Source organism: Perna viridis, chromosome 9 (assembly GCF_037379345.1).
Source record: "Perna viridis isolate PV_CMFRI_1.1 ecotype Kerala chromosome 9, ASM3737934v1, whole genome shotgun sequence".
In the NCBI taxonomy this organism is placed as follows: domain Eukaryota; kingdom Metazoa; phylum Mollusca; class Bivalvia; order Mytilida; family Mytilidae; genus Perna; species Perna viridis.
This window is the reverse complement of record NC_142453.1, coordinates 18424659-18446304: the sequence shown is the minus strand read 5'-3', so window position 1 is coordinate 18446304 and position 21646 is coordinate 18424659. Positions and strand designations below refer to the sequence as shown.

The 21646-nt window shown below is 33.3% G+C and overlaps 2 protein-coding genes across 3 annotated transcripts; both read left to right on the top strand.

The window, feature by feature from the left end:
- The first annotated feature begins 1143 nt into the window (after nt 1-1143).
- Nucleotides 1144-10774, top strand: LOC148607172 (uncharacterized). Of its 2 annotated transcripts, none has more exons than XM_088545349.1 (7): nt 1144-1285; nt 4195-4333; nt 5305-5407; nt 6402-6463; nt 7432-7464; nt 8060-8116; nt 9129-10774. In XM_088545349.1, the coding sequence occupies exons 1-7, from the start codon at nt 1271-1273 to the stop codon at nt 9740-9742; spliced, it is 1023 nt and encodes a 340-aa protein (XP_088401475.1). In that variant the 5' UTR covers nt 1144-1270; the 3' UTR covers nt 9743-10774. The 2 variants fall into 2 exon arrangements, with proteins under 2 accessions (XP_088401475.1, XP_088401474.1); XM_088545348.1 differs by having other exon boundaries at nt 1149-1285; nt 4263-4333.
- A 3638-nt stretch (nt 10775-14412) lies between these two features.
- On the top strand, nt 14413-19043 carry LOC148607171 (uncharacterized). Its single transcript, XM_088545797.1, has 3 exons — nt 14413-14559; nt 15983-16038; nt 17490-19043. The coding sequence occupies exons 1-3, from the start codon at nt 14477-14479 to the stop codon at nt 17783-17785; spliced, it is 435 nt and encodes a 144-aa protein (XP_088401923.1). The 5' UTR covers nt 14413-14476; the 3' UTR covers nt 17786-19043.
- Nucleotides 19044-21646: the final 2603 nt, after the last annotated feature.

Sequence of the window (21646 nt, the reverse complement as noted above, 5' to 3'; positions counted from 1 at the left end):
GAAGCCTAAAATATGAGTTTTACTTTGTTTGTATTCTTGTGAATAAGAATTCTTTTTGATACTGAGACCAGTTTTCTAGGTGTACAGGTGATGATATTTAACAGAAAATACCAAATAAGTCATTTTTTATTGAAGCATTAATACTCCAAAGGGTTTTGACATTGAAGAAATATGTCAATTTAAGCGATATTTGGTGGGGTAGGGGTATATATTTTTCATTTTACTCCAAAACCGTAAGTGTCACCGCAGTTATCTTGATATCACTGTAAAGCTAAACCATTGGGCTATATGATTATTAGCTACCGAAAAATCACAATGAAGTTGATGAGTGGGGAAAAAGACCGGTGAACCTGCCCAGCTCATGGACTTAAAGAATATTTCTCTTTCTCGTGAATCTCCACACTGTAAGGATTTAAAAATATATACTTTATGCAGGTAACTTTTTTGTTTTTGGAATGCTTGTCTGAGCGTTACAATATATATTCTCTTTCCATTAATTGTCATAAAATTATCGGTAGCGACCTATCTATATATTGGAACCTCAATATATATGGTTAGGTCCAGCTTTCCATTGAAATTCATAAGCAGATAATTATAATTATGTACTGACAATTGTAATGTTTTGACTATTATTGTTTCTGCACACGATGCATTAAGTAACATATTATGGATAAAGGTATATGCCTGGTTTAGTTATAATACAAATACTTCCTTTTTCGGACATTAACCTTTCCTGTTTTTTTTTGTGCATTGCAATATAAACTTTTTCATGTAAAATTATCCAAAAATAGCTTTTCAAAATATTTTCTCTCTAGATATTTTTGTTGAACTTCAAGGTAATTTTCACTAAAACATTATATGGGCACAACGTTGTTTGAACACACGTATGTCTTTTCCAATAGTAATTCAGAGACTTTATACTTCTATAAATCGTGTTGCATTTAGAAATGAACAGGAAACTTTTAAAGTATCATTGCATGAAATCAAATGTTCAATCCATTCGTTTTCCCATTTGAGGCATTAACAGTATGTACTTATGTATGTTTAATGTCATTACACAAAAAACTTCCGTTCCAAAAGGGTTAGCTATAATTATGTTTTCCGTTCTATTTCCGCTGTGAAATACTCATTGATCATAAAAATTTCATTCAATTCATACATTTGATACAAATGCGCTCTTGTTAATGAGACAGTTTCAGATAATGCGAAGACATATTTTTATTACATTTATGATTTGCACGTCTAGTGCAATTGGTACAGAAAAAGGAGTATGTCATCACAAAAGGTATGATTGGCATCTTTCGAAGAGATTTTGACATAAAAGAAGCATTTGCAAGTCACGTATTTATCAATTAGATTTATTCGATCAGACATTTAACATGTTTAACACAGTTCGGAAAACAGTCTATATGATTTCTACATTTCAACTACTTAATATTTAAGAAAATGTGTTTTATATCAATGGACATCATCTTCAATGTAATACAATGCAATATTTGTTGTTCACCAGGCCCCTGAGAATTTATTTTGGCCTATTACTATAAATGTATAATGTTACCATCTCTGTCTTTACATAAATTTTACAGTGAACTAATTTTAATATGAAAAACGTAAGTTTGTGATAATTTTATCCGCTTGACCCGGAGGTGCACGTCTAAAGCTTCATACTCGTAGCTTGCATACGATTAGGTATTTTTTGGAAGAGTAATCAAGGAAACCAAGGTTATAGCGTTAATCAAAAGAATGTAATCCAGGGACAAAGACCAAACACGGAAAACAGACATACACAACAAAAAACGTAAAGCAACTAAAATCATATGCGCACAATAACAAAAGCAAATGAGGAACTCAGACTTCACTGAAAACTGGGAGCATGGACCAGGTGCACCGGTAGCTTTTCTAGAAACACCCGCCGAGTTGCTCATAAAAGTCAAGTCCGGGGTAGACGAAAGAGGAAAGGAAAACATGACACGTTCAATAAATCACTTTTCATGGCGCAGATGGATAAACCGTAACGATGTACAAGTTCATGATGACGACCACAAAACGTCTGTAGTGATGGCTTCAATCTTGTAGCAACATAACCCTGTTCCAGAAGCCTGTTTGTTAGAATTTGAGCGCGATACAAAAAGTTTGCGTAGTTTTGCAAGCTCTGTCATAACGTATGTGCTGTGATATAAACACTCCATACGTAGGTGCTGAAGGGATTCAGGGATTTTGGGAAAGACAGAGAAGTCAGTTATGAACGTGTTTCAGTTACATTTTATATCTATAAAGTAAAGTACAAGTTGCAGAAGTAATTTGGTACAATGATACCGGCCTATTTTCAACTACTGAGAAGTAAACAAATCTAGAATTGATATTTATTAATATGACAGCAGTTTCCTCGAAAAATCCGATACGTTTAATGGCTTCATTTTGGATATTTTAAAAAAGGAGCACTCAGTAGAAGACATTTATGGAACACACAAATACAAAAAAGAGGTACGAAGGAGCCTGAATCGCTCACCTGATTAGCTATTGTTCTCACCTGGCGTCCGACGTCGTCGTCGCCGTCGTCGCTGTTAAATTGTTTTCCAAAACTTTTCTCCTCTGACACTAGTTGACCATTTGGAACCAAAGTAAGTATGCGTGTTCCTTGTGATATACTGCATAGAGGTGATGTGGGCATTTTTGATCCGTTGAAAAACATGGGCGTGTTTCTAAAAATAAAACATATGGATCAAACAGTAGTTTTTCGCATATAGGTTACATACCACTAATTCAACCAATGAGCTTTTAAAACGTACGCCAAAATAGTCCTACACAAGTTTTAGTGCACTTGTGTTATGCTGCTGTGGAAAAGGGCACATCAAATCTGCACAAGTGAGCTTGTGTTTGACAAGGAATTATATTTCCTTTATTTCTACATAAATGGTCACTGTAACTTACTGAATTAAATATTTTTGTTCTGAAAAAAGACCCCTTTTTGGAATGTAGGGGATTTCCCATTCTATTTTTAGCTCACTGTCTTCTAGGAGCAGGTGTCGCACTGCAAAGTATTAAACCCCACATAATATTTTCAGGGCTATTAATGTACACATGCAGCTTTAAGGTGATGTATACTGTTCTTTATGTTAAACTTAAGGTAGAAGTTCCATAACTCATTGAACTGAGTGAAATTAGTATTGAAGCCTATGGCAAGTGACATAAGTGGTTTGTAGCCTATAGTGCCCAAACTGTTGGGTTTAGCTGAGTGTTGACGGATATAAAAATATTCAGCATGATAAGATATATCTGTTGTTAAATATTCGTTCAAATCCGTTGAAGAAGGTTGGAGATATTGCCCTTTTTTCAAAGTTTTTTGTTATTTTTTATGTTATTTCTTTCAATAATTTTCTCCTCTGACACTACTTGACCAATTAAAACCAAACTTGATATGAATGTTTCTTGGAATATCCTGCATAGAACTGATGTGGGGATTTTTGATCCGTTACTAAATATCTCCACAACCGGGTCAGACAGTAGGTTTTCGTATATATCTCCAAAACCGTTAGATTTAGCTTAATAATGAATTGGTAAAATTAACCCTTTGATAGTAATAGTAACCATGTGTTTCGAAGGATAAAAAATCCCCACATCAGTTCTATGCAGGTTATCCCAAGAAACATTCATGATAAGTGTGGTTGCTATTGGTCAAACAGTGTCAGAGGAGAAGAATTTTAAAAGAAATATCATTAAAAATAGCAAAATAAAACGTCAAAAAGGGAATGACGCCAACATGACTTAACAGATTAAAACAAAAATTCACAACATATAGATCACATCATGCTGAACAGTTTTGCCCCGTCAGAATTCACTAAACCTAACGGTTTTGGAGATGAATGCGAAAAACTATTGTCTGACCCCTTTCTTCTATTTTTAGTAACGGCGGCCATATTTTTCGAAGGATCAAAATTCCCACATTAGTTCTATGCAGAATACCCCCCCCCCCTCCAACAAAAAAAAAAAAAACATTTATACCAAGTTTGGTTCCAATTGGTCAAGTAGTGTTAGAGAAGAAGAGTTTTGAAAAATCGTTAACGATGACGGATACCAAGTGAGCTAATAATACGATAGACATTGATCTTACGAAAAAATTACAAAAAATATCATTAAAAAGAATAAGAAACTATTCTAAAGAAGTGTTTCATTGATGTCTTCACTAATTTGTAGATTTCAACAAATTCAATGGATTCAGTTTTAGCAACAAAAAATGTACATAGTGCAGTTTATACTTTCAGTGAAGATGGCATACTTATGAAAGTATGTTGTGTTAATTATATTTTCAATCCAACTACAGACCAATGCACTGGTAAGTAACTTCAACTTATACATGTAAGCTATTATATTTGTTTCTATGATGGAGCATAAAAGCAATTTTTTTTTCGTTTTTTAATATTCAAGGGAACACTGATCTTATAAAATTAACTACACTAAAAAATTCAAATATTAGTGGGTAATGGTAGTAAGTCAGAGCATCAACACTATGACCAATCCGCTGGTAAAATATATATTTCTTTTGGCCATTTTTCCTTGAGGCTGAGACCCCTTTTCCCTTAACAAAACAAAAGAATTTAATTATCTATATATCGATTACTTACGAATTTCCCCTAAGAAGCAACAATGTGATACCCTAAATTGGGTATTGGTGGTCATAAATAATACTAAGTAAAGTCGTATGCTTATGATACATTGTTAAATAATCTACTACTATGTGTTAGGCACATTCTTCAACCGAGCGTCGCACTTATACACTTTTCATACGTTTGGTAAGGCACTAAAAAGGGGACGATGGCTGAATTGGGCAATATTTGATAGTTAAACAGTTACCGGATCTTGATACTGTAGATACTTCTTTTTTCTTTGTTTTTGTTTTTGTTCGTTTGTTTGTTTGGTTGTGTTTTTATCATTATTTTGTCTTGGTTTTTGAATTAATATCTTAATTTTAAATCAACTTAAAGGCTACGTTCACTTTGAATTCACTTCCCTGAACCATTTATGCGGACTTGTCTAATACTTATTCCGGTTTGGCTGAACGTCTATCATTAGCCTTGCGTGCGATGCTAGGTATAAATTTCCTTTCAAAAACTGTTCGCTACATGTGTACTTTTCTGGAAAATTAGTATTTTACTGCAGATCGTCTAAAACTTAAATTGAAATATCGTATACATGTACATATTTTCATCACAACACAACTTCGCTCGTGTTTCAACTATTTGCTATGTGTTTACATTTACATGCACAGTGATTATGTTATTTAAATGTATATACACTTTTTTCAAGAGTGTTCCAGTGGATTCGTTGGTACGAAATGTAAAACCAAATGCACTAACGGCTATTATGGGATGCTCTGTCGTAAAAAATGTGATTGTAACAAACACGAACGGTAATTGTCAAATAGTGTAAACTGATAAGTTTTCGTTATTTTTGCGATGGACAGAAAACCAAGAAAAAAATAGTACTCACAAAATTGACTTCAACAATAGATAACTCTAATCACTTTTTGAAACCGCGAATATCCAAACATGTAAAACTGTTTACGTCACGGAGTCAGCGATAGTTGGCAACAGCGATAAAAAAATCCATTACAATATTCAAAGCTGCATGTGTTGATTTAATTCTGAATTTCCGTACTATCCAACCAACTTATATTTCAATATCCAATTTATTTTCCTATTGCACAAAACCCCCATGAAAATAGGAAAGGCTGTCCAATTTAGGTATTGCAGCAGTTAATCCAATATAAATTAATTTAAGATAAGTACTGAAATCTGATTGGTTAAAATAACTTTGATATATCTCGATGAATAAAGAAAATATTGACACGCCCCGATTCAGTTAAATTCAGAGCTACTTTTCTCATGTTTAAAGATAAAACTATGTTTTAAAATCAATTTATAAGAATTGGCTATGATAAAAATTCCCACTTCGCGCAATAAACAATTTGCACATGGAAAAATTGTTATTTTTCAATAGAAATTTTGTTTATTATTGCCAATTCTTAAATACTGCACTCATGTTTATATTAAAGCTTTAACAAAATCTATGTCTAATGTTTTTCGATGAATTAATTGCACAAATCATAATGCACCATTTAGCCTATCCGACAATTCAATTGTATTCTTCAATATCCGTGATTAAAACTATTGAGCGGTTACACATATAGATAGTCATGTGGAATTCGGAATGACTTTGCGACGTGGGGGAATAGGAAATTTGTAAAAGTTAATAAAGTTTTAAAAATGAATAAATTTGCTGATAAATTTTATTTAAAAGACACGTCTACTCAGCTGTTACAGTTGTGATATTTTCACACAGGTAATAATTTTACTCACGCTTTTTGTATCAATCATGAAATATTAAATTTTATTATTGTTAAGTTGTGACCATGTTTTTGGCTGTGTTAACTCACTACAGACAACAGATCTAGAATCACTAGAAGGTATTACATTCAATATTATTGCATTATTACTATAGACAGGGTAATATTCAACAACTTAATTCAGTTTTTTTTTAAATCAGACATGAGGTGAGGTGATTCATGGATATAAAAAAACAATCAAATTTACTTTTATTTTTTATTTAGAATCAGCTAAAGACCACATAACTAGTCTCACTTTTTCATTCGGGAGTTGCGCTTTTGAAATAATATGTATATATTGTACATGAAATAAGCACTTGCAAAAATTATCATTCTTTATTTGCTTTAATTTGGTAGATTTCAGTGTGCGATGACTTTTTCAAAAGTACAGATCTGATTACAGGCAAAAGACTGTTTATACGTGAAAATATAACATCTGAAGACACCAAAAAAAAAAAAACATCGTGGTATTCCTTGTGTGTATATTGTGTAGTAGTCTTTGTACGAATCATGCAAATTCTGTAATATGTGTGAATCATCCCACAAAAAGTTGCACATTTTATATTTGTAATTAAGTTGTTATATAGGTTTATATGATGAAATGTATAATTATTCATAGTAATCAGTCTGCTCCTAGGAGATAATCCACATTGGAAATCCAACAGATTGTACTTTAGTGTCATGTACTGAATTATCTCCCAAAATGTTGAATACTCCGATACATTCTATGTAATTTTTATCTCCTATGAACATAGGTTATATGAAAAACCACATGTGAATTTCTATTCATCATAAAATTTTAAACAAAATATCTAAAATAAAAATATATAGGTATTTCTTCCATGAATCACATTTTGCATGATTCTTAGCTGGAGTGCTACTCAATTGATTGAAGTTTTACTAAAGGAAAAAGGGGCAAAAAACTTCATCTAATTCACTTAATTCTTAACCATAGGTACAAAACATCATATAATTATTTCTTTAACTCATTAGACGTTATATAATTTGACGTTACAAAATTAACTGACTTGCTTTAATTTTGTTAATGGAAACAACACCACAAGGGGAATTTTCCTATTCAAGTAAGTTGTTAGTGGTTTATTGATATACAGTTTCCTGATACAAATCTGGAATCTGAGGGAAATTCATATTGCAAAGGATAATCAAGGGAACCAAGGTTATAGCGGTAATCAAAAGAATGTAATCCAGGGACAAAGACCAGACATAGAAAACAGACATACACAACAAAGAACATAAAGTAACTAAAATCATACATACAAAGTAACAAAAGTAAATGAGCAACTCGGACTCCACAAAAACTGAGAGCATGGACCAAATAAATTGAATAAATCAGTTTTCATGGTGCTGATGGATATACCATAACGATCCACAAAAACGTTATATTTAGCAAAAACATTTTAAATATAACATTTCGTTTTCGAAATAAATTTACCAATGGGACGTATTTGTCATCAAAGCATTATTATACAGTGTCTGCAACAATGTCATTCTTAACCGTGCTCAATTTTATTACAATCCATTGATTTGCAATAGTGTGTTACATGCAAGTTTAGAATTAGAATCATTTAATTCAGTTTTTGTAATATGTTATTTTTATTGTTATTGTTTTGCATGTTTCTTTAATTCGAGATTAATTTGTCTTTAATTATATATTAGCAAATGTCATCTATACCATGGAAACGGTAACAGAAAGGGAATGGACACCACTACTAGGTAATTACATTAAGATACTTGAAACTTTATTTGTTACCACACAAGCAAATGCGTGCATAATTCCGTCCTTCGCCAATAATCTAATAAAACGTTTTGTTATCTAGTAAAACAAAAGTGAGTTTGGTGGGCTGGGACATGCACGAATCACCTTCTCTCTGAGTTCAGTAAATACTACTCCTCTCAATATGAATAACATATGCAGTTCTACAAAACTGTAAAACAACTACTACAACTTTAAAATTTTTAACTTCAATGTTATGAAGAATAATAAATACCCAATAAAACATTTTGCTGAAATCGTCAAGAAGACTTGGCACCAGTTGTGTGAGAATTGTGCAAATACACTAAAAAGCTATTAAATTTGCGGATCGTTGTAAGAGCGTACTGATTGTTCAAAAGGCATCATTTTGACTAGTTGACTATAGACATTGCTTTGGAACAGAATTTCCTATTTTGATTAACGAAATTTGTAGTTTCCTACTTAAGTGTAAGTTTTTGTAAGAATCAGGCAAAATGGGAAAAATAAGAAGCATGCATATCAAAACTCCACCGATTCGACAGTATAATTTCAATAATGGGTGCTTTCTCTATTTTAAAATACCATTGTTTTTTCTCTATATGGCTGAATTTGCTCAGAATTCGAAATTTTTCAAAAGGATGTTAGAAAAGGGAGGTTTATACAGATTTATCTGCTCTTGAAATACCAATTTTCAGTACATTTTAATAAAATTATACCTTCTTGTATTTGGAAGGTGCGAAAAGTCAAATTAAATTTTAAAAAATGGTATTTTTTATACCATGTTTAACCCACTTTCTGATTCTTACAAGGACTGATACTTTAATATCTGTTACATTATATATATATTTCTAATGTTAAAATAAATCATAACTTACTTACTTATCACTGACCTCGTTAAGTATTCACTTTCAAAAAATGAATGATCATTTGAAATGTAAAAATTACAATATTGTCTAGATTAATAGGTTTTAAAATATATAATTGGAATTTCAGGTGTCTATATTTGGTTCGAAAAGTTTGGTGTATATGTACTGATGGGGCTTGCATTCATTGTTGTTGTTATTATCAGTCATTGTATTCAATCGCATCAACTAAAACAAATATTAGCCATAAAACCAACCGACGTACAGCATGGCGACGACCGTCAGAATCAAAGCGTCGAATTATCACATGTTCCATTTATGAGCTCTTATGCGGAAGTTAATGATAATGCACCTCATGGATCAAATACACAAGAAAATTATATGGGATCCAGTCCTCAGAGAAATAGTCCTGAGAGTGTACATAAAAATGATAGGACAGGACGTGGTCTGAGCAGATTTGTTAATTATTCTAATGCAACCACGCAGACCTCTACCGAGAGCTTGTCAAATTCATATGAGATGGTGACACATGGGTGTTACTCGAACACTTACCAAAACTTACAACATGAAGTAAACAATGACGAGAATGGTGCAACCGTGATATTGACAGAAAATCTGAGGGATTACAATTACACTAATTTATATCAACCGCTACAAAATATGCGATCAGAAACGTCAGATGGATACGAAACTCTTTCCGGGCATACATGGCAAAAACACTTACGGAAAACTAAAACAATTTAGGCATACAACTCGTGAATGGAAGATACGAAGTACAGATAAACTTGTTTCCAAAATAAATTGACAAATCGAAGCTGTTGCAGAACCTCGAGATTGAGGACTTCAAGGCTAAACCACTTGACTGTTCTTGCAAAAACTCTCCTTTCAAATATGGTCCTTCCGGTCACGTCGTTACGGGAGATTTCTCCATTATCGAAAACGTAATATCCCTTCTAAAGGTCCCAGGTACCGTGAACCACGCTCCATAAATTGGTCTGAATATAGCTGCAATATTGCTGCTCGGACGTTAAACTCCAACAATCAATCAATCAATCAATCAACCATAAATTGGAATTATAACTTTAAAGTGCTTATGGATGCAGCGGAGGACTACGCAAGGAAATTGATAAAACGAGAACGAGAAGACATTGAATCTCTGTCAGAGTAGTTAAAGGCCTTGAGGTTTTAAATTTGAAACGAATAAAAGTTTTAAGTAGGTCAATGAGTGCCAATGCTACATCTGTTTTCAAAGACACCGATGTAGCAAAAATATTGTTTACTATACATGACAAATATGTTGTCGTTCTAGCATACAGAGCCCATAACAACATTGTTTTTGTCTGCAAAACGTTTTGCATCCAATGTTTTTTTATCAGAGATAGAAAATAATAGCAATGCTAAGACCTATACTACTACCGCGTTCTCCAAAGAAGAAATTGTGGAAAACCATAAATCTGTGATGTCCTCTTTTGGTCTCTCTACCAAGGACAATGACTGTGATTTACCGTCTATGTACTGGATTCCTAAACTCCACAAGAATCCATACAAACAACGTTACATAGCCGGATCTGCAAAATGTAGCACCAAACCTCTTTCATAACTTTTAACTTCTATACTCACAGCTGTCAAAGAGGGTTTGCAGTCCTACCACAACACTTGTGACTCCCGTAGTGGTATTAATTCAATTGGATCCTGAAAATTCGAAAGATCTTTTGAAGACATTCAGTTCAAGACTATTATTAGAATATAACAGCATTAAACCCTATGATTTTTCAACACTGTATATTTCTATTCCACATACTCAGTTCAAATCCCGACTTAAAAACATTATACATCGTTGTATTTTTTCAAAAAAAAAGATGGTACACCTAGATCCAAATATATAGTTCTTGGTAGAGATTCCTCATACTTTATGAGAAATAATTCCAAATCATCTTCCAAATACAGAAGAGAAGATGTTTACAAAATGCTGTAATTTTTAATCGACAACATATTTGTCGAGTGTGGTGGACGCGTTTTTCAACAAACGGTCGGCATGGGAACAAATTGTGCTCCTCTACTTGCTGACCTATTCCTTCACTCTTAGCCCCGTGCAGGTCCGGGTGTGAAAAGAATAGACCTGCAGCAGCGCTAAGCTTGTCGTAAAAGGCGACTAAATAGTGCTCAGAAACCTAGCCGGAGGCTAGGCACTTTGCCCACAGAGCAACTGGGATGTGTGCCCCAGGTAGTGGAATGGGGTACCCTGGCGGGTTACATGCTGAAGTTGTCAGGCAATAATACGGAAAACCTGACCGCAAACCATAGTGATGCATCGTGTTGGGAAAGTTGCCACGTTCCTCGCACGTTAAAGAACCCTGGTGTGGTATTCCATAGGAGTAGGAACCTTCGCGCTCCGCCACAGGAGGCAAAATTACCCGATCCTACCCATCCCTCCCTTTTGTCTTGTGGCGATCAAATTTGTTGACCATATCCTTGTGTCCCATTTTTCATTTCATATTCATTTTATCATCCATTTCATGTTCATCGTCTGAATATAGCTGAAATATTGCTGCTCGGACGTTAAACCACAACAATAAACCAAACAATCCTTCACTCTAATAAGGCTGCCTAAATAGTTAATCTGATCCGAAAGGAAGAATATCGTTTAACTAGATCCTTTAATCTCAGTTTCCGCTATATAGATGACGTAGTATCTTTAAACAATCCTAATTTCGGGGATTTGATAAATCGCATTTACCCCAAAGAACTCGAGATAAAGTATGAAGTGTTCATATCAAAACTCATACGTTATGCCAGAGCTTGCCTAGACTACGCACACTTTTTGTATCACGCTAAAATTCTAAAATATAGGCTTCTGGAGCAGAGTTATGTTGCTACAAGATTGAAGTCATTACTACAAATGTTTCATTGTCGTCATCATGAACTCGTGGATCGTTACGTTGTATCCATCTGCACCATGAAAACTGATTTGTTCAACGTGTCATAGTTTTCCTTTTTTCTTTCGTCTACCGCTGACTTGACTTTTCATGAGCAACTCGGCGGTGTTTCTAGAAAAGCAGAGGACGCTGACCCTACCGGTGCACCTGGTCTATGCTCCCAGTTTTTAGTGGAGTCCGAGTTGCTCATTTCCTTTTGTTACTTTGTATGTATGATTTAGTTACTTCATGTTCTTTGTTGTGTATATCTGTTTTCCATGTCTGGTCTTTTACCCTGTACGTATTTCAGTCAAGGTGAGATTAGTACAGCACAGATGCAATAAAATAGATAAACTATCGAACCGGACAATTGATTCCTTTATTACGGTAGTGAATAATCAAATCGAACTTCTTAGTTTATCGGCAGACAGATCCTGATAATTTGAAACATCATTTATCCAGTATTCTTCCGTGTTTTCCTTCGGTAATAAGATGCATATACTTTTCGTGAAAGTAGATAGATATAGTATGTTACCCTGGGTACAATTCATAAGGCGAAAACAAAATTTCTTGAAAAATGTTCTTATCAGAAAATACTATTTTTAATGATTTCATTCGTAGAAAAAGCAGCAATACTGAAGGTACAAACGGGATACGGCTCTTGGACGGTATAAACTTTCCTTTTATATTATATAGCATCCGCCATAGTCCGCACCCCATAGACCCTTGATTGCATTTTTATATCAATTGTTTGCATTATCGAATTCAATTGTAAACTTCCAAGTACTTCAACTTTTAGAAAATTATATAACACAAAAGGCAAAAATAAACATACACAGAAACACACACAAACCAAACTACGCTAACTATATAAAGCGTCCAATCTTCTTCGTTTTTAAGTAAAGGTAATTGACGAAAAACGGGTCTATTAAATGTTGTAGGAAGACATTAACAAAAATTACCGGTACGAAAACGTACTCCTTTAAAATCTAGGTGGTTCTTTTCTCCAGTCCTGTTAAACAAACTGCCCGGATAAACGTATCCAAATATTTATGCAATGATCCTAAAACATTGTTATTACAGAATGAAAAAAATGACTTGTGGAAGGTTTTCATGTTTCCAAGAATCAATGTGATATCTTCTAGTAAATGTCATTATAAGAATCTGGCAGAACTTGAATGACATGATTTATTTAACAATGGAAATTCATGTGAACCAAGCTTTCATGTGAATATCATGTGAAGTTTTCAAATAAGATTCATGTGAAAAGAATTGAGTTTCAAATGAAAGTCTCGTTTATTTCATGTGAGGCTCGTTTCCCAAGAAATTTACTAGTGTATGCTAGTAAAGATGCTTCACCATAAAAATGGAATTCTATCAGATTTGGTCTAAGCCGTGCTGTTTTTAACTAGAAACAGCTAATCTTACTGTATACTAGATCTCCAATATGCTCCATTTTGAATAAATTTGACATATCAACATCCAAACGTTAAATTGATAACGTGAGCCGTCAAAGTTGTCCTAAAATAAGTATTTTAAAAACAACTTCTAGAAGAGTAAAAAAACCCAAAAGACTTGCTGTAGAGTTTAAAGGTACAGTACCACATCATAATGCCTTTTGATATGACGTCTTAAGCTTGTACCACTGTTTTCAGAACAATCAAAATAAGATTAGTAGTAAATTTGCATTATGTCTTCCTTAGGGAAAAAAAGAAGAGACAGGTCTTTTAAACTAGCTGTTTTAGATAATATAAATTACGATTAAAAAAGCAAATACTTGCACCAATCGCATCCATTAATAGCTACTTAAAAAAAATATACATAGAACTGATGTTTTCACCAAGCTTGATATTGAGCTTTTGCCTTTTAACATTGTTTTCGTCATATACGCACATTATGTTTCTTCCGATTCTCTTTAGCTTGAATCGTAAATATTGTCTACTGTATATTTTGCATCGTCGATACTACACATGTTTGAATAATAGCCTAAATATGATCAAAACTACCAATACAGAACATAATACAAAAATGCGCCAAATCGGGAAATAACCGTCCAATACGGCTTTAACCCGTCCAATACGTCATATTGGACTGTTAAAATTCGTTGGCCTAGCGTATAGGACTAGTTAGTCCATAAATGTAAAATTGCGTAAGGTTGCCATATTGGATTGGCTACGTTATTGATCCCCGGCTACAAAATATTGGACTTCGGCTGCGCCCCAGTCAATTATGGCTAGCCTAGGACCAATAACTAAGCCAATATGGAAAACCTTGCGCAATAATACTATAGTAAAGAGAAGCAATGTGTAATGTCTTGTAACAGAGACGGATTGTCACATGCATGTATCAGAATAGCATGTATGATTTTGACAAAGTGTACACTATTGTCCATTGTATGTAGAATTTTCGGACTGTGAAATTGCAGGTGTTTCCTATTTGTGTAGAATTATATTGTCCTTTGTAACTATTTTCCTATTCTATTGTGTTTAATAAAGTACAGGAAAATGTCTTTCTTTTGTTCTGTGTTATTATTTTATATATTATTTCGATTCACTGAGAGAACATGGACGTATTTCTCCCTACATTGTTTGTATATTGCATGTTTACTATTTTTGGTAAAGACACAGTCTTATGCAATCAGAAAAGGTACATTTGATTTTCGTATGTAACCTAACTGGGAGAGTAATATGTGACGTTTGTTTTGTGTTTATTGCATAAATATTCGCATTGTGCATGGCCTCTTGTTAACAAAATTATTGACAAAAGTTATTGTGCACACTACAAAACAGATGATGAAAGACTGGGTGTTCAGACACATGCAGGTAGGATCGATCACAATATTAACAGTATATATAAGGGATAATACTCATTGAATGACCATGTGGGTCTTCATAGTCATTCAAGGAGTATTAACTCTTCCCTTGGGCGTTCGAGAGCACTCTCACTATTGAACGAGCTTTAATTTCTGACTTTGTGTGATTCATTGCCTTGTCCGCCTGTAAGAAAAAAAAAACATGCGACATTTGTGAGAAAATTATGTACAAAAAATTACAAGTGAATTTGAATTTTAATCAATTGTTACAATTGATTGGAAAAGTGCAGACAGAAATGGGTACTCTTATAAGTTCTTTTACTGAGCCCGCACTCTCAGTGGTAGTATTCTTAAAGTCCTCTTACTAGGATGTTTGCTGTACTAATTTACGTTTGGTATTTTAGGGCAATGGTCTTTTAAGATTTGCTGTATTAATTATTTTTACAATTCAACTATTGACTAATTTTTTTATGCCTCGGTACGTAAGGATTATGAAGTATACCTTAAGAAATCATCAGACCATTTTTATTCTTGTAAACTTGTATTTGAGGTTTTATATAATAAGGTACGAACCAACTTTCATTTCTACTTCCGGTTCGCCTTATATGAACCACTGGGTGTAAACAAATACACGAGTCTGTGTTTTAATTGAAACGAGCCGTATAATTGGAAGCACTTTCATGTCTTTTTACGTAAAATACTGATAGTTCATTCTTATTTACAATCAGACTTGTGTAAAAACACAAAATGATCCTCAAAAACACGTATGAAGTTCCAGTCAGATATGAACTCATAATAAGCATATATTCATGATATCAATATCTCAACTTTACTCAATTCAAAAGCTTTAAAGGTTTAAGTACGTACGATAAATTGTTTTCCTAACAGTTTATTCATTTTTTAATCATCATTTCTCTACAGTTCTTACAGCAAAGGCACTCCTTTAGTTCTTGCCATATAACTCGAATTAAAGTTGTATAGTTAGTTTTATATAAGTGTTGTTTTATTCATCTTACAGAGTGTCAAACAGGTGTTATTGGTAAGGAATGTAATGCAATGTGTGACAATGGAAAACTATGTCGAAAAGCATGCAACTGCTCTAAAAGTGAAAAGTAATTAATAATACATGTACTATTACAAATAATTCCTTCCCTTGTTTCACGCTTTTATGTTTTCTGTTCAACTATCAACCATCATTTTCTACCGAGGTAATGTCTATCGTACACTTAGGTTCTAATATTTGATTATTTTGTGTAGGCGTCATCATGCCATAGGATGTATCGGAGGACGCACAAACAAAGAAACATTGGATGGTATGAATTATGAATTTTGTATATAACTGTTGGCACGTGTGCCATTCAAAGGACAGAATCAAGGGCTAACACTTTTAAAACTGATACTCAAACGAACATAAAATGATTACAGGGTTTGGCTTATAAAAGCAAACATTCAGAAATGAAAAAATGAACATTCAATTCCACAAAACACATAGCACATGAAACATTCTCTATGATGGTGTATCGGTAAACGTCACATTTTAGGTCGAACAACAATCTCTCATTGCTTTATTTCTGATATTTGTGTACAAAAAAAGTTTGGTAAGCATGACTGTCAACTGCAATGCAATTTCAAACTTTAATTTAATTCGACCCACGGCCATGAGTTCTAAAACCCGTTCTATTGAACATTCCAAAAGTATATAAGACCATTTTCGACTCTATGACAATTATGACGTATTATTGTACTAACATAAGGCTCCTAACAGTATCGTGTTTAGTACAATTTACACTACCTTAATTGCTCTAATAAGACACATTGTTTGACAACCAAATCATCTAGAGACAAATTTTGCATTATATAAAAAATAGCATTATTCAGATACATTAAAATCAAACATATCCATTCAGCACGATTTTTAGGGATGGCGTAATAAACGATGAAATTTAGTGTTCCCTCTCCCATTTGTTTTTGGCTACAAAACTTCGCAAAGCCCCTTTCACTGTTGGATCTAACATGTGCCAAACTGTGCCTGACAGGCTAAGCTTTATGCAGCACCCGCTTCCACTCCTTTTTAAATTATGGTTCTATTTTTGTGTTCGGTTGGAGTTTTATATTTCAACCGCTTTAGTTTTTGTGGGCTGTCTTATTTTTCTTCTCTATAGTTTATATATGTCATTGCAATATATTATGTTGTCCATATTGTGTATATTGACCTTTTCTCAGACTGGTTCCTGTTTTTTTACGTTTTGACGGTGTCTTTGGATTTGGATATATACTACAGTATTATAAATGTCCATATTGAACTCAAACTTAATTTGAGTGAAAAAAAGAATTTTTTACTTGCAAGACATCATGTTATAGAGTTTTCTTATTTCGACAGCACTACACGATATAAAGATAACACCGAAAGGGCACGACCCCTCAGTCAGTTAATTCATACCAGTACTATTCCATTCCATCGAGGTTGATTTCTAAATAATTTAACTTTGTATCATGGCCATTGTTAATGATATGATGTTATGAAGTTTTCAAATATATGAAGGCAATTTTTACTAAATCAATTAGTCATCATTCATTTAGTAAAATTACTTTGGTTTATATAGTAAAATATCCAATTATTCAACGTTTTATAAATGACACATATTATATTACATTACCGACACACAGTTGTAAATTAGATATTATTGGTAGGCATTGTATTTAGACTATGTATTTTCGTACTTAATAATATAATGTTCATTATCTTATGTCGGATGTATTTTAGGCGGCTCAGAGAGATATACACAATCGGATGTCTATTTGCTGATGGCGCTTGCGTTTATCCTCGGTGTTGTAATCAGTTACATATGTAAATCTTGTCGACTAAAACGAGGATCGAATATAATACCATCCGACACACAAAATGGTGAAGTACAGGCACGAAACACTGATTTAGCAGGTACTACATTTGAAAATCATTATGTAGCAATAAATGGTTCAGCATTAAATCAACTAACTATCCAAGACAACAACGCCATCAGAGTAACACACATTATGACCAACTCAACCCTTAGAACATAGACACAGAACAAGTCTATACCAGGCAGCATAATAATTCAAAAGATTTCAATTCTACATCGAGTTCATTAAATGATATATATTCTGAAACGGTCATTTTCGACTCAAGGGTTTACTTGGATTTATATCAAACACTTTATCATAATGAATATCGTGAATCAGATAAGAAGTGTGTCTACGACGACACCAATACATCAGAGATTGCACTATCCAATGACAATGAACTAGATTAATAAGACAAATACCGGATTCCACCAGCTCCAAGATTGCATTAATCGTTGTGTAGTACTTAATCAATATAGGCAATTAAGTTTATTTAAAGAAAAACACCTGAAATTGAAATATAACGAGAATAGGTATGGTGTATATGTCAAAGAGACAACAACCCCCACCGGGGTGAAAATGTCAGCCCAAGGCCACCCGTTGGTCTTCAATGAACGGCGAGGAAATCCTAAAACCACAGGACAGGCTTCAGCTGGCCCCAAAATATCCTAATAGACAGACACAGTGAAAAAGTTGCCCCTATATCTTCTAGTCTTGTTCCAGTCACTAATACGTTTAGAAGTGCCTCCTTTACAGAATACACAAGATTTTATCCAGTTACGCAAACTAAACAGTCTTAAAACGTACCTGTTTTTGTTTTTGTTTCGTTTTGGAGATGAAAGTGATATATATTTACACGGAGTTGTCGTAGTTTAAGCCATCGAATTAAGTGGGAGCTGAAGGTATAGTTTTCCGAAAATATATATATATATATATATATATATAAATACAGAGGTGATTACTCTCACATAAAATTCAGCATGTGTACACCGTTCATTTTTTTCTACGCCATGAATCGCCTAACCATTACCAGTGTCTAAATTTTATATAGACTGTTGTCTAAATGTTTGTAAACTTCTCCGTTATTACATTGTCGATTTAAAACAAAAGATTAACCAGTACAGACAGATCGTTGGTAAATAATTGGTATGGGAAACCGCTAAGAAATCAGAAACGAATACCATATCTGCCCAGTACTTGCCTCAGAAATAAACAGTATATCAACAAGGAGTATATAAAGCGGAAAAATGCTTTGTTTTAACGAGATGGTTTTACTGAAAAATTCAAGAAGTCTGATTAAATTGTATAAATTTATAAATGTTATCAAAGAGACTCCTGACTAAATTTGTGAATCATTGTACAAAATGTAGCTTGTAATGTTTATTTGTTGTGTATCTCTACACCAAAGATGTGGGATTTGAAAATAAAGACTATTCTTTTCAACAGTATTTTTAATCTCAATTGAATGTAAAGTTTCATATTTTTAAGACAATCAATATCTTAATCACAGGGTCGATGCCTACAGGTCCAAGAGGGAATTGACTGCACCATTTATTAGACTTGCCTGACCCCGAATGATTTCATATTCTATTTATGGAAATTTTAGTATTACAAATTTCAAAATTCCTCAAACTTTGAGGCTTCATTTCTATCACTTCTTACTCCCATGGTGATATTAATTCAATGTGGATCCTGAAAATTTGAAAGATCTTCTTGAAACCCTCAATTCAAGATTATTATCTGAATACAATAGCATTAAAACCTATTATTTTTTCAACTCTTTATACTTTTATTCCTCAGGCTCAGTTAAAACCCAGACTCAAAAACATTATACATCGTTGTTACTCCAAAAAAAGACTGTACACCTAGATACAAATATGTAGTTCTTGGTAGAGATTCCACATACTCTGTAAAAGAAAATTTCCAAATCATTCTCCAAAATATACCGATGAAATATTAAAAATGTTGGAACTTTTGTTCGACGACATATTTATCCACTGTGGTGGACGCGTTTTTATTTATTTTCTTTTCAACAAACGGTCGGCATTCCAATGGAAACAAATTGTGCTCCTCTTCTTGCCGACTTATTTCTTATGAGGCTGGCTTTATAGCTGATCATCTCCACCATGAAAACTGATTTTTTTTCAACGTGTCCTAGTTTTCCTTGATTTTTTCGTCTACCCTGTACTTGACTTTTTATGAGCAAATTGGCGGGTGTTTCTGGAAAGGCAGAGGACGCTGCCCCTGCTTGTGCACCTGGTCCATTCACCCCGTTTTAGTGGAGTCCGACTTGCTCATCTCATTTTCAAATTGTTTTACATCAATCACTAGTAATCATCAATGTAAGTAGGATTTATTTGATTCTGTATCAAATCAAAGCTTCACAGGTTGTGGTGAAATTGAATGTGATTCAAACATATCACTGCTTTTAAGAGTTATCTCTTACCCTAAGTTAACCACCATAAAGGAAACTACAGTAATGGTTATAACATTATACAGTGATTAAGGGCGTTCTGATAATTATTTTTAATTTGTAATGTATATTTTTTTTTATTTCTTCTTTTTTTTGTCATTGTATTTTGTGTTTGATCTTCAACAGTTTTGTTAATGTTTAACTTGTTTTGTCGTTTGACTCATCAGAAAGATACCTCTTTTACAGTTGCATTGTGTATCAGGAGTTTCAAAAAAAAATCGTCGCTACGTTTAAGACGTCAGTTTTGTTTTTGTTTTTGTTTTTTTTTTTTTTTTTTCATAACAATCACACCAACTCTATAAATCCCTTTTTTCTATAATTAGTAATTGGATTTTCATTAAAAATATATTTTTTTTTAATTTGTAGTTTAACTGATATGAGTGCTATTTCAACTCACATATTAGTTGACTTCCTCTGAATTTTATATGGTTTAAAAAAAGTGTATGGTTCAAATAACCTCCAAAATTAATTCCATTACCCCTGCGGTGCCCCTGGTCCATGCTCCCAGTTTTTAGTGGAGTCCGAATTAGTGTGGTGGTATAGTTTGATCAGCTCTATAATATTATGTAAAAAAATGATTCGATATTATTGTGTTGCCATGGTAACAGAAAAACGAAAAAAATCGCCATTTTTGCAATTTTTCAGATGTTTTTTTTCTTTTTGTAGGATTTATATAAAAGCATCTAAATATGATTGAATGCACATTTCAGATTTTTTAAGATGGCCACAATTTTAAAATGGCCGCCATCCAAAGTAAGGTCCCCTCTTGGAAAATTATGTAAATGTCATTAGAATTTTATGAAACTTAATATTTAAGTTTAAAATTGTATGCTTAATTCAAATATTTTGGAATGATAATCCATACACGTTCATTTCACAAAAAATTAAAAAGAGGGGTGCTTCAGTCGAAAAGGGGTATAGGTCATAATATAGGACATTGTGCCATCTCATAAATCTTAGTAGTTATCAACTTGAAAATTGGTGTAATGGCAGACTTTGATGATCTTTATAGTATTATCCCAAAAAAGGTGACTGGTATTTCATGTGTTGCCATAGTAAGATAAAAAACCAAAAAAATGGTCAATTTTTGTGATTTTCCAGATGTTTTTTTTTCTAAGTATGATTTAATTGACACTGTAATATACCGTTGAACTGACAACAGAGGAAATAACAACGACTAATTTTATAAATATTTATTATGGAAAAACCTGTGGAAAAAAAATTGAATATTAGGTTCAAAATTATCTATTGATTTGTTAGGGGTGAGTACTCACATGTACGATATATGCCATTTTTAAACTAAATAGCAATCCATAGTTCTATGAAACGAAATCATTACATTTAAATACCTTGATATTTTACATATATCACGTAAATTGTTTGTCATACACTCTTACTGTTGCGAAATGTGTACTTTTCAATCGCAACTTTCCTACTTTCACTTTACTGTCAGCCATGCTGTTTGTGTGAATTTTAGTCACTTCGGCACCTTGTAACATCGGCACAAGATAGAGTCACTTCGGCACCTGGTCAAAAAGGGACCTGGCTAAATTGGTACCTTCGCTAGT